The 27,362-nt window shown below is 49.1% G+C and overlaps 2 protein-coding genes and 1 long non-coding RNA gene across 6 annotated transcripts in view; 2 read left to right on the forward strand and 1 right to left on the reverse strand.

Annotated features, from left to right (window-relative positions):
* On the forward strand, positions 1–15,513 carry GTF3A (general transcription factor IIIA). The gene is made up of 10 exons (XM_030882114.2): positions 1–78; positions 4,107–4,379; positions 6,576–6,676; positions 9,568–9,664; positions 10,034–10,122; positions 11,103–11,176; positions 12,677–12,757; positions 13,308–13,537; positions 14,569–14,628; positions 15,241–15,513. The coding sequence occupies exons 1-10, from the start codon at positions 1–3 to the stop codon at positions 15,370–15,372; spliced, it is 1,215 nt and encodes a 404-aa protein (XP_030737974.2). The 3' UTR covers positions 15,373–15,513.
* Positions 14,306–25,948, reverse strand: MTIF3 (mitochondrial translational initiation factor 3). 3 transcript variants are annotated; one of them, XM_030882626.3, is made up of 5 exons: positions 25,830–25,947; positions 19,119–19,320; positions 18,557–19,017; positions 17,098–17,255; positions 14,314–15,711 (listed from the first exon to the last, which is right to left on the reverse strand). In XM_030882626.3, exons 3-5 carry the CDS (start codon positions 19,014–19,016, stop codon positions 15,493–15,495), a joined length of 837 nt encoding a protein of 278 aa, XP_030738486.1. In that variant the 5' UTR covers position 19,017; positions 19,119–19,320; positions 25,830–25,947; the 3' UTR covers positions 14,314–15,492. The 3 variants fall into 3 exon arrangements, with proteins under 3 accessions (XP_060143923.1, XP_030738487.1, XP_030738486.1); XM_060287940.2 differs by lacking the exons at positions 19,119–19,320; positions 25,830–25,947 and adding an exon at positions 24,406–25,007 and having other exon boundaries at positions 14,306–15,711; XM_030882627.3 differs by lacking the exon at positions 19,119–19,320 and having other exon boundaries at positions 14,312–15,711; positions 25,830–25,948.
* The window catches only part of LOC132593843 (uncharacterized), a 13,943-nt gene continuing 12,035 nt past the window's right edge, over positions 25,455–27,362 (forward strand). For both annotated transcript variants that reach the window (XR_011376896.1, XR_009559765.2), the window contains exons 1-2: positions 25,455–25,756; positions 26,762–26,924. This is a non-coding gene — a long non-coding RNA (uncharacterized lncRNA). The remainder of the gene's footprint in view (positions 25,757–26,761; positions 26,925–27,362) is intronic.

Below are 27,362 nucleotides of genomic sequence, written 5' to 3' on the forward strand. Positions count from 1 at the left end.
ATGGCGGGGTGGGAGGCGGTCCAAGAACAGATGCTGCAAGAGGGCGAGGACTCTGCTGACAGAGGAGCAAGGACAAAGGTACAGGTGATGCCTGGGGGACCTCTCCTGACTGGTTAGATGATCAGTGACCCCGGAGGCTCCCTGAGGGACGGGGGAGACTGGCTATATTGAGGATGTGGCCGAGGGGTGGAATCTCTCTTGCTCAATCCTACCTTGGTCATCCTTGGGATGACCTTGGCTCATTCACTTTTTGTTTGAGCCAATATTTGAGAACCTAGTGTCAGTAACAGTTTACAGATGGCTAGCACTTCATGGTTGGCAAAGGGGTTTTACGTGTATTTTCTTGTTAATCCTCACAATCTGTGAAGTAGGTACTATTGTCCTCAGTTGGCTGATGGAGAACTGAGGTTCAGAGAGGTCAGTTAACTCGCCAAGTTCCCATATGATGCCCATAGCAACTGTGAGAGGAAGGCAGGGCAGGGTCTCCTCTATTTCACAGACTAGGCAAAGCAGGTTGCGGAGAGTTGCCCAAAGTCACACTCAAGTAGTTAGTGGCAATTGGGGCTGAATCCAAAAGTCTTTCTATGGCATGCCTATAAAAGAAGGAACAGAGCTTCAAGTTAAAGGTGGGTTTCAGGGATGATGTCCTGGTGCTTTGCTTGATCTGCTAGGACAGTGGCCCTAGCTGACCACCTTGTCTGTGCTGGACAAAACCGGGAGAAGTAAACATTAGGAGATAAGAATAAAATCGGGATTAAAGGGACCACACATTGAAGGGCAGTCCACATTCAAGCTATTTTGTCCATTTATCGCCATAACTACATGCGTTCTTGTCACACTGTGTGATTTTTGGATAGGAAGAAACTTGTGTGATGGTTTGATGCTGGGTCAGGGTCTCCCTCTGGTCAGAAACCTCTTTGTTCAGATGCCCTCTCCCTAGTGTGGGCGCAGGACTACCAGGTCTAGAGTTATTTTGTGTAATGTAACTATGCATTAGTTATGCTGCAGGACAAATCACCCCCCAATTTATTGGCATAAACAAACACACACTTATTATCTCACAATTTCTGCAGGTCAGGAATCTGGGCATGGCTTACCCAGGTTCTCTGCTTCAGGGTCTCTCCCAGGCTGCAATGAAGGAGTCAGCCAGGGTTAAGGTCTCATCCCAAGGTTTGGCTGGGGCAGGATCTGCTTCTAAGCTCACATGGTCGTTGGTAGGATTCAGTTCCTCCAGGGCTGCTAGACCGAGGGCCTCAGTTCCTAGTTGGCTGTTGGCCACCCTCAGTTCTTTGCCCTGTGGGTTTCTCCAGTGTGGTTGCTGTTTTGTCACAGTGCACAAGCCCAGAAGGGAATGAAGGTCTGTTAGGAAGATGAAAGTCCCAGTGTTTTGTAACCTAATCACATCCGATCACCTTTGCCTTATGCTATTAGTTAGAAACAATTCACAGGGTCCAGTCTACCCCAAGGGGGTGGGTAATCACACAAGGATGTGAATACCAGTAAGCCGTGTTCACTGGAAGCTGTCAGAGCAGCCTGCCAACCGCAACTCAAGGGTAAGAATAGAAGGCATAAGCCAGCAGCAAGTGGGGAAAAAAATAAAGGCTACTAATTTTTGATTACTTATTATGTTGAGCCCTGAGCTAAGCACCTCGCATGAATTAACTGTCTCATATAAATCTCCCAGCAACACTGTGGCATAGATATCATTATCCCCATTGTACAGATAACACACACTTCAGAGGAATTAAATAACTCTCTCTCGAGGCCAAATAGTAAACGGTAGAGCCAGGATTCAGAGTTGGGTTGCCAAACTACCAAGCCCATTCAGGGCCTGGAGGGGGCCTGAGCCCGGGGACCCCATTTCCCACCTGAGTGCTTTTACTTGAATTGTAGGAATAATAGCTAAGAGGAACAAAAATGCTTTGCAAATGCCAGTCTTGCAAACTTAAACCTAGAAAGTCTCAGGTGTTTTACGGAGAGATTAGAGGTAGGAGAGTGTTAAGGTAGGAAAGCGGTTGAGAGGCTGTTTCAGCTGTCCAGGCTCAGAGCAAAGCAAAGCTGGGCAGCAGGTGGGAGGGAATGGACAGGCAGGTGCACAAGTCGGCCAGGCCAGGGATGGGCAGATGGAAGGAGGAGGGACAGGGGCTGATTGCACTGGTGCTGGTGGGGCCCAAGAGACATCCTTTTCAGAAGCTCCTGGTGACTCCAGTGTGCTGCCAGGGTGAGAACCACTGTTCTACATTTTCGTGGGTGGCAGACAGGGTCACACTGCCAATGGCAAGAAAGGCAGGGAGCAAGCGGGAGGGCGGGAGTGTAACCAGGTGGAGATGGTAAGACTGTTTCACTTGCAAATAATGTTGAGTTGGAGGTGACTGCTTGATGTTTTTTACTTCAGCAAAAAAAAAAAAAAAGAAAAAAATCCGCTCCTCATTCAGAAACGTGGGATGTTGACAACACATTGAAGAGTAAACTGCAGAGAGGATAGAGGTGGACGATGGATCAGTTCATAGGAAAGAAAGAAAAAGAAAAGGCACGGCCTGGATTGTATCAGCTTCTTTACATGCAGAGTTGTTGGGAGAGCTAAGAGTTGCTAGGAAATGTGCTTGGCGCAGGGCGTGGCACGTAATAAATGGAACTATCGGTTAATACGGTCGCATTCACTCCAAGAATGACTCCAACGGTCCAGTTTAAAGGTAAGCAAAGAGATTCAAAGAACCCTATCCAAAGCCCTACAGGGAGTCAATGTAGACCTAGACCTCAAAGTCGGTGCTCCCCGCTACAACGCCTCACATCAGAGGGCTGAGCACGAAGACGTGGGTACCGAGAAGAAGGTGTGAAGAACAGTTGGTTAAGGAGATGGGAGAAGTTGGGAAGGCAGGAGCAGAGGCACGGGGCACGGTGTGCGTCAGGAGGCCAAGAGCAGGGCGGAAGAGGAAGAGGTTTACCACGCAACCCCGCCACGGCCAGGGGGTAGCGGAATGCGGAGGAGGTAGCCGGCACCGGCACCAGGGAAACCATTTAAGATGTGCACAGTTGTAGGAGGGCTGTCTGCGGACTTGTCCCCTGAAGAGGGGTCGGACCAGCAAAGGAGAAAAGCAGCATGTGGATGCGTGTCCCAGACTCCCTCTCCCAGTCCTCAGGACCCGACAAGACAGGCCATTGTCCTCGTGGGAGAGTCCTGGTTTGTTTTCAAAACTGCACTTTCTTCGCAGGGACTGCTCATCACCATCAGACAAGGGCTTGCCAAATGATTCAAAGTGATGCAGTCTGTGAAAAGTACACACCTGGGGGAACATCAGGCCATCCTGTCATTGTTATCCTCGTCCAAGGATGTCCTTTAAACATGTGGTCCCCATAAAGATACCCATACCATTCAAGCCTCTGAACAGTGCTTCTCAAATTCCAAGGTGCGTCACATCACCTGGAGACCTCTCCGATTCAAGCAGGTCCGAGGTTCCGATTTCTAACGAACGATGCTGCTGACCCGAAGACCACACTCTGAGCAGCAAGGCCTCAGGGCAATGGTCCCCAAACTTGTCTGAACGTTGGAATCACCTGGGGAATTTCCAGACTATGGATTCCCGTTTCCCAGTGACAGAAACTGTGACTTAATTGGTCCGGTATATGCTCTATGCTCTGGGCTTGGAAGTTTTAAAAGGTTTCCACGTGATTTTAAGCAAGTTTAGGATGCACTGCCAGGGGGCTTGCAGAGGGAGCATGTAGAGAGCTTGCAGGAAATGAATCCATAAAGAAGACAAACCCAGCTTGTAGTAAGAACTGGATAGTTTAGATCATGCAAGGGTAGTACTTCGAAAAGGGTGGTGGCGGATGGGAACACATTTAACAGTCGCCTCGGGGTCCATCACAGGGCCTGCGACTCGCGGGCACCTTTTGCTGGGGGCGGGGGAGGATGAGGGCCTGGCCACTCTTTCCTCGTTTCCGCTCCTGCCCCAAGGCGGGAGGGGCGGGGGCCGGCGAGGAGCTTCTCAGAGCATGCGCAAAAGCGGGCCGGCGAGGGGCTTTTCGGAGCATGCGCCACTACGCCGGCGCTCCAGCCCCGCCCCGCCGGGGCCGCGCTACCGGAAGTGCAGTCGGACCGCGCGTAGGATCTCACGGAGCGGTCGGTCGGCCTCGGTTCGTGGCACGTGGCTCAGCACGTGGCCGAGTGCCTGACCCTGGGCACCCTGGAGCCGCCGGCCTCTGTCGCGGAGGCGGTGTCGTCCCTGACCATCGCCGACGCGTTCGTCGCGGCCGGCGAAAGCCTAGCCTCGCTGCCCCCGGCGCCCCGTCAGAGGTTCATCTGCTCCTTCCCCGACTGCAGCGCCAATTACAACAAGGCCTGGAAACTAGACGCGCACCTGTGCAAGCACACGGGGGAGGTAACGAGGCCGAAGGCGTGGCCGCGGGGGGCGTGGCGTCCAGGCCGGGGACTAGGGGTGCGGTGCGCGCCAGGTGGGCGCTGCCCTAAGGTCCCGCGTGTGGGTGCGCAGACGCGTTCAGCTTTGGCCTCCGGGGGGCACAAGCGAACCAGCCATGCCTTAGGGCAGGGAAGGCCTGGGGAAGTAGACAGGGAGTTCTAGGACCGAGATATCCTTGCCGTGGGCTCAGGGCTCACTAAGCAACACTTTCCCCTTCTTTGACCTTGAGTGGTGGCCAGTCACCACGTCCCCATAACGTGTAAATATTTGCAAGGTTGGAATACTCCCTCCCACGCCCACCCACAACCTGCCTTAAAAGGCCCCGCCTCCTGGGACCGGAATGGAGGAGAACTTTAGAGTACTGGAGGTTTGCAAGCAGCATGTGTTCGTTCATTCATAGTTCAGTACCGTCCTGGCCCGGAGAGCAGCAGTTACGACAGGCAAGGCTTCTGCCGTCAGGGACCTTATGCTTTAAGCGGGAGGACAGCGGAATAAGTAGGAATGCGACGCAGTGAAGAGAGGGCTGCAGGAGGGTGGTCGGGAGAGGCCTCTCTCTTGACCTGAATGAGAAGGAAAGGTCCCAGCCTTGCAGACATTTGGGGGAGAAACAGCCCGGGCAGAGAGAACTGCCAGAGGAGCGTGTGGTCCTGGGGGTGGACGCCGGCCAACGTGATTGGGTGGGGGAACCATTCAAGGGGAGCCTGAGGGGCACGCCTGGAGGATTATTTGTAGGCCAGGGTACCAGTGGGTTTAGAGCCTGCGTTTTGTTTTGAGAGCAGTAGGAAGCCTTTGGAAGGTGACACGTGAGCAAAGGGCGGCTCATGGAGGCCTAGGAATTGGCCGAGTTTCCCAGGATTTGGCAGTCTGGCTTCTCAGGGCCTCAGCTGAAGGCCGTTAACCAGGGTGCTGCAGCTCCTGCTTCCGCTCCTAGCACTTTCCTGACTTACAGGTCATCCCTCTGTGTGTCCTCACGCTGCCCGCCCCCCTCACCCCTGCAGCATTTGAAGGCTGACCGTTCCCTCCCCGGGACCTTGTCCCGCTCACTGACCCTTTCCCCTGGCTCCTCTCCCGCCCTCGAGGTTCTCCACCTGCCCCACTCTCTTGGCTTCTTCTTACCCTGTGACTGGCTTCCTTCATGACGTGCTTTATGCTTCGCCTTCCTCTCTTTCCTCTCGCCCGTTCAACCCCCCTAAATTCTGGGCCCTGTTACCAGGATGTCCCGATTAGACTTCACGTTTCCTTTCAGACTTGTGGGCTGTATTTAGGATATTGGCACTCCCAGCTTCCTTCACACAGGCTAGAAAACTTGGAGTCATGTCATCCCAAATCTCACATTAATTTGACAGACATTTTTCGAACGTCCTGCATGACAGGCTGTGCAGAGTTCTGTGCACCTGCCCTGGTAACGCAGCTCTTGTCTTCCTGTCCACCTGCTTTGCTACCAGTAGCGTCCTTTGAGGCCTTGGTACCTCCTTCCTGGACTGTTCTGGGGCATGTTTTCCATAGTTAAGTGCACAGAACTGGTTATAAGGGGGACATGTTTTGGCTTTTCCTACGGGTTCAGAGTGGAAGCCCTTCCTCCCAACTGCCGGGTCCCACGTGGTGGTTGCACTTCGGGCCGTGAGCTGTGTGTGTCCGGGCACCTGTGAGCTTTCTCGGATGTGACACACTCTTCTGTAGCTGTGCCGGGCGTTCTCTGAGCAGACAGTGGGCTTGTCCAGATGAGACCGCCCGCCCTGGGCTCTGAGTGGATGCGGAGATGCTGTGCGGAAGGAGAGGATCAGTGCGCGCAGGCCGCGCTGAGAGCCGGCAGGAAATCTTTAAGGGGGCCGCTGCTGAAGCCGGGTGTAGGTCAGGAGCAGGTTCACAGTACTGTACGGTTACTGTAAAGGCTGCCCGCTGGTTTCACATGGTGTTCCTGGAACAGAACCTGCTGCAGCGACTTTGTGAGCAGCTGCGGCATTTCGGTTGTCGTGTAACCCCAGGCGGGAGATCCTTGCCTGGCCTCCTGTAGCAGGTGCTCAGCACTTACTGGGTGGAAACCACCTCTACAGACAGAGTCCACGGCTTTGCCCATCAGATAGTTTAGGGCTTGAAGTAACACCAGAGCCACTGACGCAGGCAGGATTGACGTGCTTTTTGTCGCCTTCCTGCTAGAGACCGTTTGTTTGTGACCATGACGGGTGCAGCAAGGCCTTCGTCAGGGACTGGCACCTCAGCCGCCACGCCCTGGTTCACACTGGAGAAAAGCCCTTTGTGTAAGTAGAGAACTGTCTTCAGGCCTCTGAAGTGGGCGGCGTTTGGCACAGAAAATTGGCTGATGACCTTCGAGGTGAAGAAAGCGGAGCTGCTTTGGCCTGCATCTCCTGAGACAGGGTTTGGAATGTGCAAAGAGCGTTGGGGCCTTGTGGGTCATTGCGTGTGATAACTTCAGGGACGCGTTCATCCGAAGTTGTCTTGAGTTTGCATCCTCTCGTCTCCCTTTAAAGTGTATCCTAAATGGGAAATCAACCTCGTAAAGTTCAGACCAGATGGAACATGGTTCCCTGGCAGATTCTGGGCTCTGTATCATCAGGGTCTTTACGAACCAGTCAGCTGCTGGGAGAAGAGACATATGAACGAGGAAGTAGAGCTTTAACAGTTTATCTTCTCTTTCTTTCAATTAAGCCCCCACTCCTCTGCCATGCCAGTGTTAATTTCATTCTTCTCTGACAGAGTTGCTCATTATCTCTGAAAAGGTAGATATTACTGCTTTTCTTTTAAACCAGCTACTTTAAAGCAGTGGATCTCAAATTTGGGGTCCATCAGAATCACCTGGAGGGCTTGTTAAGTCACAGATGGGAGCAGCCCTCCTGCTCATCAGGAAGGACCAGGTAAAGTATATCCACACCCGTGGAATACTATACAGAGGGGAAAAAGGAATGCAGGCGTTCCCTGTGAAACTAAGAAAATCTCTGGGGCTTATTAGTTGAAAAACCAAGGTTCCGAAGAGGGTGTATTTCGGGCTACCTGTTTGTGTGTAAAAAGGAGCAGGGGAGGTAGACAACAAGTCCTCTATTTGTATTTGCTTCTGTTTGTGTAAAGAAATCCTAAAGGCTACATAGCAAAACTAAAGAACGTTGTTGCCTGTCTTGGGAGTGGTGGGAGTCCTGGGTGGGTAGGGGCAGGGCTGGAAGGAACCATGCAGCTGTGTCCCTCTCCAGGCCTCTGGTTTCTGAGCTAAGTGGCCGTATACTATTTAAAACACTAAGTCTTAAATAAAAATGGGGGTGGATGTGGATGCGCGGGTTGGAGAGAACAGCGAGGGCTACTCCTGCTGGAGCAGGACGACTGCAGTGTCTCTTCCGGCTCGCTCTCCAGCCCACATCCCTCTCTTTAGCGCCAGATCCCCGAGTCCAGCTGCTTGCTGCGCGGCGTTATTTGGCTGTCTCCCTGGTTCCGTGGGGCCCAGGTCCCTGACAGTCCACAAGCTTTGTCTTTGGTCCTGTTCTTGTCAGGCGGCATCACTGCCTGCTTGCTGACCCGCAGGACTCCTGGTTCTTCCCTCCCGTCCTCCACAGCAGAAGGTCTGCAAGGGCTGTCCTTACCCTCAGGGCCTCTCCCCTCCCCCAGCTGCCCGTGTCTCGGTTCAGGCGCTGGCCTGCACGCCTCACTTGAAGTCTGTTTCCCCGGCCCTCTCTCACATCACCCTCCAGATTGCTTCCTTTCCTAAAGCTGGGCAGTGGTTTTGAGCACTGCTTATGTAATGACCTTTGTGCCTGGGCACTTCTGTGGTCTTGCCCCATTTGCTGGACTCTGACAGGAAGTGGTGGTCCAGCTCTTCTTAACTGGGCAGCAGCACTCCCACCCCCAGCTTTGCCAGAGTGTCTCACGCCCCCTGTCTCTGCTGTTTGGTTCCTGGCAGGACTTTCCTGGCCCTGTCCCGCCCCACAGTGGTGTTGGGATAGATGTCTGTGTCAGGATTGAAGTCAAGAGTGACGGAAAACTCAGCCCAATAGAGGCTTAAACAGGATAGTCTCTGTTTCTCTTGCATAACTAAGATGCAGAAAGGCTGAGGTGGATAGGGGCTCTTCCTAACTTCCTCTGCAGTCCTCATGGTCCAAGATGGCTGTCGGAGCTCCAGCTGTCACATAAGCATTCCTGCCACTGGGATGGAGGGAGGGGCAAAAGAGGTGTGCCCCCTTTTTAGACACCTGTGGGAGCTGAGCAGGATGGGCCAGCACTTAGTGGTGGGACCACAAGGGAGGCTGGAAGAAGCTCTGTTTCTGTTGGCTGTGAACCCAGCTGAAAGTCAGCGTTTTGTTCCTGAGGTCAGAAATAGCACGTGTTGGAACTCGGGGTGGGTGGTCTCTGCCACAGCACCCCTCTTGTGTCCTTCCAGTGGCCTCTGGGCATTTCTCCCCCCGTCACTCTGCACCTTTTTCTGCCTGTCCCTGTGGATAGCGTGGTGCCTGATAGGAGTGTTATTCGGGGTTTATCGGTGAATGATGGGTAAGATGAGGGCTTGTAAAGGAAGTCCTGCTTCATCCATCCGGCTTATGAAAACTCATCACAAAAAGAGCACATATTAAAAATCACAAAGAATTTAGATAATTGAAAGTCAAGATATAGAAACACTCATTAAGGGGAGCTACACCGGCTTGGTGATATGTCACAGGGCCTAATGGTTTATGGTTCTGTAAATATCTGTTTTTTACCTCTAATGATAAGCTGAAACCAGTTTTTTTGTTTGTTTGTTTTGTTTGTTTGAGGTCTTTTTGGAAATATAGTTTGTAGAGACATTTCAAGCAAAATTAAAGTTATCAGATTCTAACCTGAGAACAGTTTAACTTAAGCATGATTTAAGTCTAAGCAGGGTTTAGGCTTTTGGAACTAGTGTTTTTCGTCTTCCCTCTGTCCACTGTATAATGTCTGCTACACTGTGCTTAATTTCAGAAGCCTAACAAGAAAATGCATCTCTCGTTACATATAATCACGTCAAATTGAGAGGCGTTATGTGGTATGGCTTAACACTTTGGAATTTGTTAAAGACTATTTTTTATTATACTTTGGAATAATTAGCTTTTATAAAGTGGGAGGATGTACACATCTTAAAATTTCTCTTCCCTTGGTTTGTTAATATTTTGGTTTTTACACAATTTCCCAACAGTTGTACAGCTAGTGGCTGTGATCAGAAATTCAACACAAAAGCAAACTTGAAGAAACATTTTGAACGCAAACATGAAAACCAGCAAAAACAATATGTAGTAAGTATGAATGATTTTATATGCTTAAATTCTGACTTTTTTATGTTTATTGCCTGTGTGTCTAAAATTTTCATCAACCAAATTTTGTTGGTCAAATATCTGAATTTAGTTTGACACTAGCTATCATAATAATGGTTTATTTTGAAAGCAGACTTTTTGCTAATTAAAGTATATTATTGGTAGACTACCCCAAATGAATCGTTTTTGCTGTTTCATATGTGTTACTCTTCAGAGCTTCTTGAATTTTATAGTAACTAAATGGGTGAAAGTAGCAAGTATGTAATTTCTGCGATATTTTTATCTTGAGAGGATTCTGTTATGAACTGTTCTGGATTTGTTTTTGAGACTACCAAACCTTTACTTAAACAGTGCAGTTTTGAAGGTTGTAAGAAGACCTTTAAGAAGCATCAGCAGCTGAAAATCCATCAGTGCCAGCACACCAACGAACCGCCGTTCAAGTAGGTACCTTACGTGGGTGAAACCTCTTAAAGTTCAGGTGGGGATAAGATTAAAATGCATAGGTTGCATACCAATGCTCAGAAGCAGTTTCTTAATCAACATTTTCCTGTTAAGTTGTACAGTGTATGCCCATTTATGTATTGGGCATTTCACAAGTTTGTGCTTTTGTTTCTCTAACAGAAAGATTTAATGTGTTTCAGAATAATTTGTGAAATTAGTACAATTGTGGTTAAGCTTGAAGGTAAGGCTTATGTCTTAACTACTCAAATAGAGCCTGTTCAGTGGCGTGAAATGTCCTTATGCAGATGCTAAGTATTCCTTTCCTGTAGAACAAAGGTATCTGGGCTTAGCCTGCATCAGAGAGGGTTTCAGGAGGAACAGGAAGAGGTGACTGGACGCGTTGGAAGACACCTGCAAAGGGCACCTGCTGATGGCCGTCCTGCGAGCCCTGGCTGGCGCTTTGCACGGCTGGGCGGTCCCCTGCCTGGGACTTGTTGCCGTTGACAGTGCCTGTCCCTGCTTGCAGCTCTGCCGCCTCTTCCTGTGCCACTGGTGGCCTGAGCGCAGAAGGGGCGCCCAGAGGCCATGCATCTGCTGCTGTTTTCTTTTCACACCATCCCATGGCAACATCATTAGAAGAACTAGACGCAAATGACTCAGGATGGCTTAGGTGTTTACCCGAGCCATCTTTTTGTTGCCATGAAAACGGTATATTTTCAGAGGTATAAAGGTGAAAACTGTTTAATGTGATCACATAAACAAAAAAAAAAGTAATGACTTTTTTCTCTCAGTTTGTTCTGCCCAAGGCTGGTGAAGTAACTTGCATTTCATCTACAACTAGGTCTGAATTTGAAATCCCATTTTTATGACTGGTTTGGTTGTGGGAAGAGGAAACTTTGGCAGGATGAGGACGACATACTATTTAAGTACAGTTCTGTCTGAAAACGGATCAGCTAACGCTCGTGTGTTGTTGACCCAGGTGTACCCACGAAGGATGTGGAAAACACTTTGCCTCCCCCAGCAGTCTGAAGCGACACGGGAAGGTCCACGAGGGTATGTACTGGTGCCCGCTCTGACGGGCACACCAGCAGTAGAGCGTGTTAATTCTCTGACTGCTCGAGTCTGTGGTCATCCCAAGAAGCCGAAACTGCTTGGGCAGGGGCTCCATCTGCCTGTTCAGGTTTTATGCTCTTGACCAAAGAGGTGCTGGGTGTCGTGTCTGCCCTTCCACTCCTTGTTGTTGCTGTTGAGAGTTAACGTTTATTGTTTACAGCCGTGCCTGCTTATGCTTCTTCCTTGTGAAAGGGTTGGAACTCCAGCAGTGGCTTTGCTGCTTCAGCTGCTTTTAACCTCTTCTCTTTCCTTTCCTTGTTGGCATTCAAAGGACTTGGATTATAGTTTGAGGTTTTTGGAGTAATCAGGTTGTAACTTTTTTCAGAAAGACTTGATTAAGCCAACAGCTTGAATCTCTTCTGTTTCCATGAAGGATTTTTGATACATATTCCAGTTTCCCAAACCTTAGAATTTATGTGACTTAAAAAAAAATGTATTTATTTATTTATTTTTGGCTGCGTTGGGTCTTCGTTGCTGTGCGCGGGTTTTCTCTAGTTGCGGCGAGCGGGGGCTACTCTTTGTTGTGGTACGCGGGCTTCTCCTTGCGGTGGCTTCTCTTGTTGGGTAGCATAGGCCCTAGGCGCGCAGGCTTCGTTAGTTGTGGCACGTGGGCTCAGTAGTTGTGGCTCGTGGGCTCTAGAGCACAGGCTCAGTAGTTGTGGCGCACGGGCTTAGTTGCTCCACGGGCTGTGGATCTTCCCGGACCAGGGCTCGAACTTGTCTCCCCTGTATTGGCAGGTGGATTCTTAACCACTGCGTCACCAGGAAAGTCCCCCCTTTTTTTTTTAAAAGACAAGAGACTAGTAGTTGAGTCTTTTAGTTTCTCTCTGGTATTTAACTGGGTGAAGCTCAGGCTGACTGTTACACTGACTAATCCAGTTCAAGTGCTTTGCACAGTGTCCATTTTTGTTCACAGTTTTTCTCTGGAATCTTTTCTTTTTTCCCTTAGCTGCTTCTTCCTAGTTCTTTTTTGCAGCATGAAATTTACAAGATATTGGCACTACAGGAAGCGGGGGGCGGGCAAGGTTATCCTTGGTGGTTTATCCAGGGCAAAGGGCTGAGTAAAAAAAGAGGCAAAGGTAAAGCTCGGGGAGGGGAAAGGGGCCTTGAGCCATGGAGGCGGAGTTGGGGGAGTGCATCACAGCAGCTGGGAGTTCGTGGGCCGTGTACCCAGCCCACTGAGAACAGGAGAGGGAGGGCCTCCTCCTGAAGCCCTGCTGAAGGGAGAGCCTATATGAAGGACCTTGACATGCAGTTGTTTGGTTTTACTGTAAAATAAACTTTTCTTAGTTTTCATAGCTACCTTGCAGTCTAATTTTTTTTTGATAATTTGCTTGATTTTTTGATAATTATTTTCCTTTCAGTCTAATTATGATTGGTGTTTATGCCGAGTATTCACAAAAGGCCATGCACCAATCTGGTTTTTTTTTTTTGGAATAGGCTATATGTGTCAAAAAGAATGTTCTTTTGTGGCAAAAACATGGACAGAGCTTCTGAAACATGTGAGAGAAGCCCATAAAGGTAAGGCAGGCATGAGGGGCATATGAATATCTGCCCCTGTGGAACTGACTGAGTGCTTTTAAAGGGTGAAACGTTAAATGTGAACTTGAAAGTACAGAGTTTCTATAGTGTGTCTGGGAAGTCCAGGGTACCTCAGCTGTTTGACACGTGAGCAGAGATCTGTGGTCCTGGGCCGAGGCCTGTGCACATATTAAAGGCTCGGGCAGGTGAGGCCTCCGGGGAGGCCCTGGCTGATGTCTGCGGGGCAGTCTGGGAAGCGTGCCCTGTGTGTTGGGGGACACGGAAGAAAACCGGTCCGTTTAACTCCCTCCCCTTGCTGCACCTCCGGGTGGAGAACCCCTGCTGCTTGCAGACAAAAACAGGGACTTCATGCCATGTAGGAACTTGGAAAAATTGAGGCACACTGGAGTTAGTTTCCTCCCAGATTTCTGATCTATGTGTCATCATAAGGTTTTGGGCATCGAATATGTCGCTTGATACATTCCAAATTAGTTTTTCCTGTATGGTAACACATGGGAAGTGGGCTCAGTTTGCTAGTCTGCTCCCGCAGAGGACGTAACATGTGACGTGTGCCAGAAGACGTTTAAGCGCAAGGATTTCCTGAAGCAGCATATGAGAATTCACGCCCCGGAGAGGGACGTGTGTCGGTGCCCCAGGGAAGGCTGTGGCCGCACCTACACCACCGTGTTCAACCTCCAGAGCCACATCCTCTCGTTCCACGAGGAGTGGCGCCCGTTCGTGTGTGAGCACGCCAGCTGCGGCAAGGCATTTGCCATGAAGGTGAGCGCCCGCCCGGGCGCCGTCCTTGGGGGCTGCTGGGCTCCAGGGAGCCTGGCCCCAGGCGGCAGATGGGAGGCTGGGGGGGACTCGGGCCCTTCACTCCTGCTCCAGCAGGAGTGGTTCTTCACCAGACTCTGCGAGCAGACAGATTCGCCCCTGCCAGTGCTGTGCTCAAAGTCTGGCCCTCAGCATCGCCAGGGAACTTGCGAGCAATGCACATCCAGACCCCCTGAATCAGAAGTTCGGGGGATGGGCCCAGTCATTTTTGTTCTAACGAACTTTCCAGGTGATTCTTACGTGATGGAATTTGAGACCCAGTGGCCTCTGGTACCATGTGCTTATTATTTATGAGTCTGTTGATATTTGGGGTGTCCTTCTGGGCTGCCATCATCTGGGGATTGAGAAGGGGAGCAAGAGACAAGGACATGGGGGACCTTAGAGCTTCGGGACACTGGTCTAGACTTGGAGACCGTGACCCCAGGTGGAGGGGCCCATGCGGCTCTGAGGACCCGCGCCCGGTTGGTGCTCTCACAGGCGCTCGTGTGAACAATGGTAGAGACTGAAGTTGGGGTGAGGCTGGCTTAGCACAGCCCAGACCGTGAGAAAACCACGGAACTGCTGGTGGTCAGTGTTCGTGCTGAGGACAGCAGGACTTGGGTCAGATTTTCCACTGGTGTTTGGCGATGCTGATGACACAGATTCAGTTAGAAGAGCCTCCTTCAGCTCGGAAGGGTTTTCAGAACTCGCCCCCCAAACCCCTTACTATGAAAGAACTAGGAAGCCACAGGCACACGTGGTGAAAATGTATACATTCCTAACCTGGGTCCTTGGAAAAGGCAGTGATTTTAGTCCAAGATTTAAGGGACAGTTCCGCTCCAGTGGTAGAAGTCAGATCCCTCAACAGAGAATGTAACAGAAAGAAGGCTGTCCGTTTATTTAAATGACTCATGGGGTTTTCATATTAGCAGACACCAAATACCAAGTGGCAGTGTTTTACAAATAAAACTGTTTTTCTTTTTCCTTCATTGTAGCAGAGCCTCAGCAGGCATGCTGTTGTGCATGACCCTGACAAGAAAAAAATGAAGCTCAAAGTAAGTTGAGACTTAGCAAGCTGTTAACTTTAAAACATAAATTGGCTTAAACTAGATGCAATCTATTTACATATTTTCAACTACTTATTACTGTGTGAGGCTGTACTACTATGCAAAGCAATTGTGTGGATTTCACTTTCTTACTTCACGACAGTAGTTTTGTTGTTGTATATACTGCGATCGTTGTATACCTGATAGGTATACGACTCCAGTAGTTTTGATTTTGAATTCGAGTTACAGTCGTCCCTTGGTATCCATGGGGAATTGGTTCCAGGAACCCCCAGGATACCAAAATCCGCAGGTGCCCAAGTAAAGTTATATGAGGATTTTCGACTGCGCAGGTGTCCATGTGCCTAACCCCCCCCAAGTTCAAGGGTCAGCTGTATTTGCATATAACCTCCGCACATCTTCCATATACCTTAAATCATCTCTATGTTACTTACAATACCTAATACAATGAAAATGCTATGTAAATTGTTGGCACATGGTAAATTCAAATTTTGCTTTTTGGAACTTTCTGGATTTTTCTTTTTTTAAAATATTTTTGATCAGCTGTTGGTTGACCCGCAGATACAGAGGCCTGCCTGTAATCTGTCTTCCTTATTCCCAAAGGTGAGACCGTCTCATGAAAAACGGAGTCTGGCCTCTCGGCTCAGTGGGTACCTCCCTCCTAAAAGGACACAGGACCAGGGCGTGTCTTTGCCCAGAAATGGGGAGACTGAACTGCCTTCTGAACTGCACTAAAGGCAAGGTGCCCTCTGCCGTGGCGACGCTGGCCCCAGCTACACACCAGACTGCTTTGTTTGAAGGACCGCAGACCAGCCAGCTCAGTTATTTTCTCTCAGAAGCACGTTTTTATTAAAATCACTGGTGCAGAGCATTGGATGCTCCGTCGTTTCCATTTCCTCTGTTCAGAGCGTCTCCCCTCTGGGTCCCCAGAGCTGATCTGCACGCATTGTCTTCCTTTTGGCTCAAGGGACGAAGCACACACATCACAGCCTTGCCCCGTCTGATGGGCTGTGGCCTGGATGAGAAGGTAGCTATTCCAGGCATAGTCTGCAGTATTTGATTACATATCTCCTCCTAGAAAAGGAAAACAGCCGAAGACTAATTTAAAACCAACATCTTTGATTCTTCCCCGTGGTAATGCTCTAATACGCATAAAAACCAGCATGCTTGAATTGCTGTTTAAGGGATTTGCTGAATCGAATCGTACATACCTGGTTAAGTTGACTGAAACCTGTACAATAAGCAGGCAGTTATACAAACTCCATGTAACTAGGCTAATGCACTAAAGGCTTGATAGTTTTAAATCCCGTCAAGGCACTGAGGGGCTGTTTGGCCAGACCACCCTCTCGAAAAAAGTGCAAAGCAGTGGGTTTGGGCACTGGCAGAACCCCTCCTTTCCCCCAGGTTGTCAGCCCAGTGCCGTTCCCAGCACTCATTCACAGAGTCATTGGGGTGGTTAGAAAAATACAGACAACTCAGTTCTAGAGATTCTGGGTCAGCTGCGCTGGGCTGGGCCGGGCCCTAGGCCTGAGTCATTCTAACGTGGAACTAAGGTTGAAAACTGCTGGAATAAATGCTGCCTTTTAGATGCTGCAAGTTGTCTAACTCCAAAAGCAAAGTAGATAGTCCACAGACTTATCCTGGGACTGTAAACTGCTAGCCACTTTCTGGAAGACAATTTGACTTTATATGGAATGCTGCTTATAGGCCTTTATAAAGAGGAAACAGACTTTAGAAGATGAACCCATAACGTTTCTAACTTTCCTATTTAAGTACTGGATCCTCTACAATTTGTAAAACAGAATAGCATATATCCTGTAAGTTATAAAGGAGTTTTTCTTTTATAAATTTATTTTTAGTTTTGCGTTGGGTCTTTGCTGCTGCACGCGGGCTTTCTCTAGTTGCGGCTAGCGGGGGCTACTCTTTGTTGCAGTGCGCGGGCTTCTCATTGCAGTGGCTTCTCTTATTGCGGAGCATGGGCTCTAGGTGCGCGGGCTTCAGTAGTTGTGGCTCGTGGGCTCTAGAGCACAGGGCTCAGTAGTTGTGGCTCGCGGGCTCTAGAGCACAAGGCTCAGTAGTTGTGGCTCTTGGGCTCTAGAGTGCAGGCTCAGTAGTTGTGGCGCACGGGCTTAGCTGCTCCGCGGCATGTGGGATCTTCCTGGCCAGGGCTCGAACCCGTGTCCCCTGTATTGGCAGGCGGATTATTAACCACTGCGCCACCAGGGAAGCCCTGTGAACTAGAGTGTTTTCATGTGGTGAAGTATTGATGCTACAATGGAAAAAGTAACGTGTACATTTTGCATTTTGAAAAACAAATTGGAAAGCTACTATCGTCACTGGGTAGGATTAGTAGTTACTTTTCTTTGTCTTTACATTCCCCAGATTTTCTACAGTTGTATTTTTAAGATCAGAAAGAAAACAAAAACACACAGGCAGTCAGTCACACCTGCTTTTACTCACCATTTTGTTTTCTGGCTCTTCTGTAGTCTTCCCTTTCTTTATTGTAATTTGAACTTTGTACTTTTTCTCGATCCACTGCTGAATCTGTTTACTCTTTGTGTCCAAATCATGTTGTCCAATATTTGAAGAAAAAGTCAGTTCCTTTGTCAGGGTGGGTCCTGGTTTGAAAGAGTGAGACTTGGCGCTAGTCTGTGTGAGGCCTGTGCTTCATCACATGCTCGTCCTAAGTCTACGTTGCTACAGAGGGCCTACAAGTCCTCCTGTCCAGTAGTTTCACATGCCAGTAAACATTCAAACACGGGAGACAGACACAGGTAAAATACCAATTTTTTACCTGCCAAGTAAGAGTATTTCAACATGGAATGCTTCTGTTTATCATTACCATTGTCGGATGAAAGAACAAAGAAGTGGTTCTTTAAAAGGAACCAGTTAATCCTCATTCTTATTTTGGATGGTGGGTAACAGGTGTTTATTATGTTTTTTCTTTAGGCTTTCTTTTCTTATATTTTTTCTTCTTTAAATTAATTTTTCTAAAAAGGAGTTCTTTTATTAACACCTCTTTGCTTCCTTACAGCTCCTACCAGCTGGTCTGAGTTCTCTGTCAGCCCTTCAGCCATCTCTGAACCAAGCTTCTCAGGCTGTCCACCTTTTTGTTGTAAACGTGACATAGTTTGATGTCCTTATCACCCTAGCTGGCCTCTGTGGATAGTTTTTGTTTTCCAGTCAACATCTCTGTTGTTAAATGTGGTGTCAGAAAATTGACACGTGGCCTTACTGTGCAGCTCTGGAGCCAGCCTTCTGACCTCTGTCCCAGTGTGTTTTCTGTAATGATCAGCACTTACTAGGAATCATGAAAAGCAAACCTCTTCACTTAATATCCAACTCACAGCTTCTGTACGGTTTAAATGACAAGTGAGTTGGCACATCACGTGAGCGTTCCTACCCTTACTGTGACGAAACGGGCGTGGGGCACGCTCCAGGAATCACTTCAGAGTTAGGGAGTGCTTCCGTGTGATTAACTGCACACGCACACACACACCCGCCCCCCCCCGCCCCGCTTAGAGATGATGGGAGCAGGGGAGGAGGGCGCCCCGACAGGTGAGCGGCCCAGGACAGGACCAGGAGCCCACCCCACCTGTCCACGTCGTCATGCCCTTGCGCAGTGGAAGGCCAGGCAGCCGTCGGGGGGGTTAAGGGGTTCCCATTATTTTGGTGGTGGTCACCTTGTTTTCCCCTCATTTTACACAGGTGTAGAGGAAGACATGACAGACACAAGAGTAGCAAGGAAAATAGAAAAAAAGGGATAGAAATAAGTGGACGAAAAAGACACTGGAAACGGTGGTGAAAGGACGTCTCAGCTTCTCACTGGCCTGTTGTCACAGGGGCCCTGGCAAATGCCTGACCTCAGCTGCGGATGTGCAGTCCTGAGGACCTCGGGGGCAGACAGCAAGGTACCTACCAGGCTTGGGCTCGGCCCTCTCCATCCCTCTGAGCCGGAGCCGCTCCTGGTAGATCTGCGTGCCCGTCATGAGCTGGTACTGCGGGGGCTGGGCGCCGGGGTCCCTTGGCACCAGCCGCAGGTCCTGCTCGGCCATGAGCCTGATCACGTTCGCTCGGTGCATGGGGCCCAGGTCGTTGCCCTTCTCGTCCAGCACCTGAATGATGCGCTCGTTAATTTTTCTTCCAACGTTACGAAAAGCTGTTTCATTCTTTTTTTTCTTTTCTCTCTTGTCCTGGGTGTCTTCAGTACTAAAAGCTTCTGCGTGAATGAGGCAGGACAGCCTTGGGGCAGAGGCAATGTGGGATGGCCCCGCCAGCGCCGTCTTCTGTGCGACGTATTTACCCAGACGTCTTCTAATGCAAGTATTTTCCGTTTTTATAGTTTGTAATGTTAACCTCTTTAGCAAAAGAGCAGCCATCCTAAAAAGCAGGGAGAAAAGCTCACTGAAGTCTGATCACTTATTCCCATGGGTCGGTGCCGTGGAACATGGAGGGCGTGTGTGAGCCTGTGGGAACCTCACCTGTGAACACTGCAGGTCCATGCACAGGAAACTTAAAAGTTATCTTAGCTGACTCCGTTCCCCATGGATCTCACAGTGCTAGCTCCAAAAGCAGATACACCCTAAGGCTTTATTTAGGACGATGCAGAACATTGAATCCCTGGTGACTCAACAAACACCTCTTCATGAACGTAGTGAACAACTCATCAATACATCTGACGGTCTACAAAAGGTAAGAACACTGTTATGGGAAAGGGGACCCTCCAGGAAGACAGCTGACCCCCTGGAAGAATGAACTGGGACTCTCAGAAAGGAAATGCCCTGACATTAAAGTGGCCTCATAAACTACATCCATCGCTCACAAGGCAGGTGCTGCACTGCAGCCGAAGGTGAGCTGAAGCGTCAGGCGCGTGTGGTCTGACTTACGGCTATGAACGCTGCACTTAGAAGGGGCACTTTGATTTTTTAGTTGCTTGTCCGCCATAATGTGTCCCTCCTACCATCCACATGACAGGTAGACCTGAGAAGTGTCTGAGGAAGTGATGAGAGGACCCGTTCATCTCATCTGGGTTTGCTGAGAAACACGAGAGAATCAAGAACTCAGAGAGGTAGGTGTGTGTGGCTCGTCAATGAGAGAAGAGGATGCGGTGCCTTAGGCGGCGCTTCTCAGAGAAGGCTCCCTGGGGCACCTGCTCGAGCATCACCTGGGGCGTTTGTTCAGACTGGAAGCTCCCTCTGGTCCAGCTCTGATCCCCCTGGGCTGGGTAACCCACCCCTCCTACCCGTCACCACCAACCACGCCCATCGTCGACCAGTGACATGGGTGGGGGGAATGAACAGCAAACTATGGAAAGTGATGGGAGGCGCACGTTCTCACCTCCCTCCCCCGCAGGTCTGTGGCTATGGCTTCAACCCCCCAGCCCCCCCAGCCCCCCCAGAACGCCACCCTTGCAGAGTTAACTGCCCACCCAGCCCCTCCACGCAGATACCCAGCGGGCACCCTCATCAGCACGGCCAGAGCTGAATTCCACCTGCCCTGCTCCCCACTCTGTCCTCCCGTGTCCTGTCCTCACATACACCCTCTGGCGCTCAGGCCCAGACAGCTGAGTGATCTCTGACCCTTCTTTTTCAGCAGATCCCACTGTTCGCCCTCTAAAAATCAGCAGGATCCAAGCACTCCACCTTCTCCCTCGCTGTCTATCACCCTGCCCCTGACACGCCCTCATCTCTCACCTGGATCAGGTCCCAGCCTCCTGACCGCCCTCCCCGCTGCTGCCCCTGCCCCTTAAAACATGGAAGTCAGGCCGCGGCGCTCCTCTGCCCACAGCCCTCCGCGGCCCCCACCTCGCTGCAGAGCCCCCGGCACCAGGCCCCCACCCACCCCTGCCCACAGCACCCGCCCCGCTTCCTGCGCTCCCTGTCCCAACCGCACGGGCCTCCCTGCCATTCCTGTAAACGCCGGGCGCGCCCTCCCCGCAGCCCCCGCCCCGGGTGGGATCCTCTCCCTCAGACGATGCCAGTTCATTTACTTCTCGGCGAGGCCTTCCCTGTCCACTCTGTCAACGGCACATCCCATCCTTTCAAACCCACGACCTTGCCTTTTAAAGAGATTCACTGCTGACATACACTGATCTACACACGAACACTCAGTCTTTCCTCACTGGAACGTAAGCTTCATGAGAAAACGTCACTTGTCTACTTCGTTCACTGCTGTGCTCCCCACACTACCGCCTACAGCCTGTCTTAGTACGTACAGCCGTCCTCGGTATCCACGCGGGACTGGTTCCAGGACACCTGGCATGGACGCCAAACTCCGAGGATGCTCACGTCCCTTATATAAAAAGCTGTCGTGTTCGCACATAACCTATGCACATCCTCCTGTACACTTTGAATCATCTCTAGATTACTTATAATACCTAATACGATGGAAGTGATATATAAATAGTTGCCTGGCACAGTCGCTTTTTGGAACTTTCTGGCAATTTTTTCTTTTTTGAGTATTTTTAGTCATGTTTGGTTGCAGCCACGGATGTGGAACCTGTGGATACGGAGGGCTGACTGTACGTGCTGAATGACTGCATGAGCCCAAGGAAACCGCCAGGAGGCAGGCGGTGTCTGGGGGCAAATCTCCAGGTCGTCAGGTGCATCAGCGGCCCCCACCGCAGATGCGCCGTAAGAGTGCTCTTTTTATTCTAGAGATACTGAACTTTCCTCCGTATATTTTATTCCTTTATTCAAAAGCTGGGGCCCTTTTTTCCAGGAGTATTCAATCATACCGCTGTGTCAGTTTTCTTCTGGTGCTCTTCTATAGTATCGTGAGAAGATATTGTCAGATTTATGAATAAACCTTGAATAAAATGATCCATGCTTTACAAAAAAAAAAAAAAATTCCCAGCTGGCATTTCAAATGTCCACCAACCTCAGTGAGCTCTACGGCTAGATGTTTCATCCACAATGAATGGGTCACCTGACGGTCATTAACTGGGGATGCAGATGCTGTAAAGGCTCCACAGTGGGACTGAACTGGGTTTTAAATAGCTGAGATACTTACTGTTCAATAACAGACACTCAGATACTTGTTGCCACATGGCGGAAGCCGGCAAACCAAACAGAAAAGTCTGAAGACACTGGAGACGACTTTTCCATTATCCTCAGAAAAAGAGCAGCAGCAGCAAGTCCCAAAGTTCAGTATGAGTTAGGAGGAAACTAGCAGTTACAGACGAAAGCTAGTGTGCCCTGTGTAATGAGTTACCAACACGTTACATAGAAAATACTACTCAATAGGTAGGATTTTGTAAAACAAGGAAGCGAATGAACAAACTAGGCACAGGAGAAAGATGAAAAGAAATTTAAGAAGAACCCTGAGGTTTCCTTAAGGTTGAAGACACAGTAATTTTCATTCCCCTATTCTTCCTAATTACCATTATTTTTCTAATTTTTTTTTTTTTTTTTTTGCGGTACGCGGGCCTCTCACTGTTGTGGCCTCTCCCGTTGCGGAGCACAGGCTCCGGACGCGCAGGCTCAGCGGCCATGGCTCACGGGCCCAGCCGCTCCGCGGCATGTGGGATCTTCCCGGACCGGGCACGAGCCCGTGTCCCCCGCACCGGCAGGCGGACTCTCAATCACTGCGCCACCAGGGAAGCCCTCTCTAATTTTTTATAAAGAGGAAGTATTTTTTATACTGATAAATTCTATTTGTTTACAAAATAAAAACTATTTCAGAAAGATAATGTAGATTTTTTTAAAGCTTTAAAAACATTTTCCAAGAAGAGGAAAAGGTAAAGAGTAGAAAAATTATTATAACAATAATTGAATATAATATATTAATATATAATTATTAATTATATTTTAATATTATGATATATAATTATATAAAGATTATACACTATAATTTATATAAATTATAATTTTTATGAATTATAAAATTTATAAAATTTATAATACTATATAAGTATATATTATAATTATATAATTATAATAATATATAATTATTAATGTAATAATTAAAAATGGTTATTATTTACCTTTACCTTTTTAAAGGTTCTTGCTATTATTCAAATTTTAAAAGGCTTTAAATGTTCTTGACTTACACAGCAGTTATGCTTCAACACTAGCTAAATTTTGGCTTTGGAGCAGCAAAAAGGAAGATATACCTGTTTCTTCAAAGTAAGCTTTTCATAAAAGATAAAAATATAAATAACAGAGTTAGGGAAAAACCTGTGATATGAAATTTGAATCGGAAACATCAACATAAATTCAAGTAGTTGAGAAACTTCTTATTAGGAAAATTCTCGAGCATGTACAGAAAAAACAGCAAAATAAAGGCCTAAGCACCCATCACTTAGCTCCTTGATTTGCAGCATGTGGTCCAACAGGCTTTCTCTCCACCAGCAACTACTCCCGGGACCCCAGCATCTGTGAATTACTTCCGAGTAAATCGTGTGTCACCAGTAAACACTCCAGTAAGAGCTGAGGACTCTTGTATCTTTTGAATAAACACAGTAACACATCCCAACTGATAATCATTCCTCTATATGTTCAAATATCCAGTCTTCAGGTTTCCCTGATAGTATTACCATTTTGTTTACATTTCATTTACAGTTTGATCGCATGAAGAGACTCCCACGGGCCAAATGTGTGATAATTTAAACATCAGTGACTGAAATTCATTTCAACACACCGAATATGCAAAAATCTATGAAAAAGAAAGATAGTTAGCCACAACTGTATGTGACTGCTACTCTGACTCCTTACTCTGGAAACTGGTCATTGAAAAAGAACTAAGCACTTATTCTACCTTTTTAAGAAGAACTGTAATCACCGCCAGTTGATGAAGAAAAGCGTTCTTTAGAGGAGAATGCCAGCTAATACATGGAGAAGAAAAGTAAAAGTAATTTGAAAACCACCATTTTGCCACCTCCGATCAAATCACTGACTCGGGCAAGGATGGATGCAAAGATCATTAGGTAAAAAGCTGATGAGGAAACAAGGTATTCAAGCGGCGCCGAAGGGTGACCCAAAGAATACTTCCAGACTCAAGCGGGAAATGCGCACTCTGGCCGCCACCCCGTGACAGAGGTCAGACTCAGCACACTGTCAGCATGCACATCATTAACTAGAGTTCAGTATTCATTTACAATCTCTTCATTTTGAGGCAGAGTTTACAATGAAATGTACGAATCTTACATAATTTGACAACACCTTTGTTACCAAACTCCTATCAACTGAAGAGGTGAAAATAACTTCTATTTGTTCACTCTCTGCTTTTCTTTCCTACATAGCTGACATTGTATATTGACATCTATTCTTTCCAGGGAGGTTGAGTCAAAAGGTACATGGATTCTAGTGGACTAAATATTTGTGAAATTAATTTTGCCAATTCCGATGACTTTAAGAATCCTTTCTCACGCCTTCCAAAGAAGTTTCACTAAGTCCTCCTGCCTGCTGCCCTGCCCACTGCCCCACCTGCCCCATTCCAGCCCGGGGTGAGCACTACTGTCACCAAGCCTTCAGGTTGCTGTCCGCTGGCCCTGGTTTTGTACAAAGTACTCTCCGCACTGCCGAGCTGTTGACGAGCTAGAACACTGATTAAAACACTGGAAAAAGCTAACATATATCTTGGCCAATTACTTAACCACATTTCTTTAGCCATAAAATTTTAAATTTATTTTATTTTTTAGTTATTTTATTGAAATAAGTTAACCATCCACAAAACATTTTTTGAAAAGCTCTTAAATCCTGAGCTCAAGACTCAATATTAAAAGTTGTACTTATTCCTGTATATTAATTTTCTAAACGGTCATCTCACCTTCCAGAACTCCCTATCTCAGTGACCAGCATCTCAGTCCGTCCAGAGCCACGTCGTCTTGTCCACTTCTGCTCTCCCGCACTCTCACAGCTAATCCAACACCAAGCCTCCTCAGTCTTACTTACGAACACCATAAATCCACCTACTTCTCTCCATATCCACTGCCACCACGCTAGTTTAAGGCATCTTCCACCTCTCCTTTGGATTCCCATCAGTCTCCTAACTAGGCTGTTACACCATGAGCTCTGCAATCAGTTCTCCCCTCTGCAACGCTGGTGTTGTCCGGCACCCAGCGCCCGCCCACCTAAAACTGCCTGAAGATTAAAGACCAAGAGCTTTCAGGAGGCCAAAAGGTCCTTCGCATCTTTCTGGCCTCACTCCATTCCAAATTTCATTTATGCGTAAACCCCCCTGGCCTTTCCGATCTTGAAGTGCTCTTCCCCTTGGTTTAGGAAACTCCATTCCTGTCTAGCGGGGTCTTTCTCAGGGCGTTCTTTTGATTACCTCCCAGACTAGGCCAGCTCTCTCCTAGTCAACCCCCCCTTTCCCCCGTGTCCCGCTATTTGCTTGTTGAGCTCAGAGTTAAGTGCGTCCACAGAACAGCTCATCTTTCCACGATTATAATTTTGTGATTATCTTATTACTGTTTCTCTCAGACGGTAAGTTCTGTGAAGCAGGGAACGCATCCGGTTTACCCTTCCCTGCATCGCGCTGGGCACGGTCAACAGTGGCTGATTTTCCAGAGCTCTCCACTCTGCACTTCCTTACACTGAAGCCTCTTATAACCTGTACTTGGAACTGCGTCTCTTCAGTAAGAAAATGTATTTACTTCTTTCAGGAGTCTTATGCCGTGAAGCCTAGTAAATGGTAAATGGGAAAACAAGAAATCCCAGATCACTCAGCGACCTTTTCCACTACGCCGCCTCTCTGGCCGCAGAGTGCAAAGAGCCTGCACGCCCGCCAGTGCTCCGCGCTGAGCCAGGGACTGGGGGGTGGGGGGAGCCCGGCGCGCCAAACAGACCGGTCACGTGCATCTGTGGTGGCCACGCCCACCCGAGCCCCGCCCCCGCGGCGCGCCTGGGCCGTAGCGACGTACGGCCTGCGTGCGTGCCCGTACGTGCACAGGGATAGCGGGGCGGCAGGTCCAGGGGCCTGAAGGACCGTGGACGGCGGGTCTAGATGCTGCGGCTCCGGGGTGCGCGGACAGCAGCCTGGTCTCGAAGACGGCTTTAAGCCCGGCCAAATCCCCGAACCCGCGGCACGGTCTGCAGGGCCTGTCCGCTGGCGGGTGGGCGGCACTGAGCTTCCAGGGACAGGGACACGGCCGAGCGCAAGGCCGCGTCCTCCGCAGGCACGTCCTTACGACCCCGTTCTCCCGCTGCAGGTCCCCTCACCCGCGCAGCGCCCCTTGCCTTTAGCTTTACCTGTTCCGGGCCGCCGATTGGTAAGGTTTGGCAGAAGGAGCCCGCAAACGGGCTCCGCCGTGTGAGACCCTTTCACCTTCCGTAGTGGGCGGGGCTTCGGCCTGCGTCTTTAAAGGAAAGGTGACGTGAAGAGCGCCTTTCCGGCCGGCGGCCTAAAGTCCTCCGACACAAAATGCGGAGGGCGGGGGGGGGGGGTGCGTGCGGGAAGTTGCCGTTCACCTGGCTCCTGCCGCCGCAGGTGGTGCTGCGATCGGAGCTTCCCATCCCCTCGGTCCATTACGTTGGTGCCGACCACGGTGTGGCTGTATTCCCACTAGGCTTAGAGCTTTCATACACGTCTTTTTTATTTAATAAAATACTATTTTGATAGAATGCTTAATAAACGATTTCATAAACGTCTTTATAATTACTGTGAGTTCGGGAGCACTGCTCACCTGCATTTGCAGGTGAGCAGGCAGACTCGGGAAGCAGAGGCTCCCGTCGGTTCCCAGGTAAGCGGCACTGGCGGCCTGAGAGCGCCGGGCCGGGCGCGGAAAGCCCCCGTGGCGCCGTATCCCGGAGAGCTCGGAGCCGTCAGCGTTTGGCCGAGGACCACACGGGCGTGGGGCGTGCGTGCGGTGTCCAGGATCTGGAGCCATTTTAACCCTGGGAGCGGACCGTGCACCCTGTCTCTTGCCTGCCTGCTTTGGGGTCTGCGAGCCTGCAGACCGCCGTGCCAGCCCCTGCCCCTCTCGCCTCTTCTCCAGTAGGAAATTCCTCCTTGGCAGAGTGGGAATTCCTCAGTGGCCGTGACTCCCTGAAGCCACCTAGTTAGAGGATACTTTCATTTATATGAGAGCACACTGCTTCTATTGGATACTTGTAGTCCAGCAGGACACGTCGCTTTATTCTCATTAAACAGCTCAAGTCTCGCATTACCTCTTTCGTTTCAGATGAGGAAACTAATGCAGCCTTAAATAGTTCCTTGAGAGCAAAGACCAAGTTTCCGTTTCCTCATCAAATCCACGGCGTCGTCGGGCATAGTAGGTACTGAATTTTTGTTGAAAACAGTGAAGTGGTAAACCCAGAAAAACTATGTGAGGCCCAAAGGTCAAGGTTAGTATTTGCATGTTGGTCTTCTCCAAGTTAAACATGAAGAATTAAAGATTCATTTTATCCTACCAAAAATATTCTTTAATAGCAAGATGTGTTTGTTTAGTGTAGATCTGGGGATGGAGTGACCAGCACAAAACTTGGGAAATGGTAGGTGTTTGGCACCTGCAAATGCCCGCATTTAACAGCATTTACCTGTGTGCGTGCCTGGGCAGTGTTACACAAGTGGTTGACTTCTCTCGAGCTGTTTAATCCTCAGGAAAATGTAATGACCTCATTTCACAGATGAGGAAACTGAAGCCTGAAGAAAGTAAGTAATTTGCCCAAGGTCACGCAGCTAGTAGCAGATTCAAGACTAAAACAACCCAGGCAGCCTGGTGCCAGAGTTGGTGTTCTTAATGCTGAATGTCCCTTATGAAATGAGTGTCAATGGAGTTACAA

This window comes from Globicephala melas, chromosome 18, assembly GCF_963455315.2.
Source record: "Globicephala melas chromosome 18, mGloMel1.2, whole genome shotgun sequence".
NCBI lineage: Eukaryota > Metazoa > Chordata > Mammalia > Artiodactyla > Delphinidae > Globicephala > Globicephala melas.

What these genes read in the sequence shown, in the direction of transcription:
- GTF3A (XM_030882114.2), top strand. Translation starts at nt 1, where the DNA reads ATGGCGGGGTGGGAGGCGGTCCAAGAACAGATGCTGCAAGAGGGCGAG. An exon ending in ACCAACGAACCGCCGTTCAA is followed by an intron (nt 10,123 to 11,102) that starts GTAGGTACCTTA and finishes TTGTTGACCCAG; the next exon opens with GTGTACCCACGAAGGATGTG. An exon ending in AGAAAAAAATGAAGCTCAAA is followed by an intron (nt 14,629 to 15,240) that starts GTAAGTTGAGAC and finishes TTATTCCCAAAG; the next exon opens with GTGAGACCGTCTCATGAAAA.
- MTIF3 (XM_060287940.2), bottom strand. Translation starts at nt 24,617, where the DNA reads ATGGGAATCCAAAGGAGAGGTGGAAGATGCCTTAAACTAGCGTGGTGG. An exon ending in GAGGGCCGAGCCCAAGCCTG is followed by an intron (nt 17,256 to 18,556) that starts GTAGGTACCTTG and finishes CTTTCAAACCAG; the next exon opens with GACCCACCCTGACAAAGGAA. An exon ending in AAGAGCCAGAAAACAAAATG is followed by an intron (nt 15,712 to 17,097) that starts GTGAGTAAAAGC and finishes TTCCTTTTCTAG; the next exon opens with GAGGAGATATGTAATCAAAT.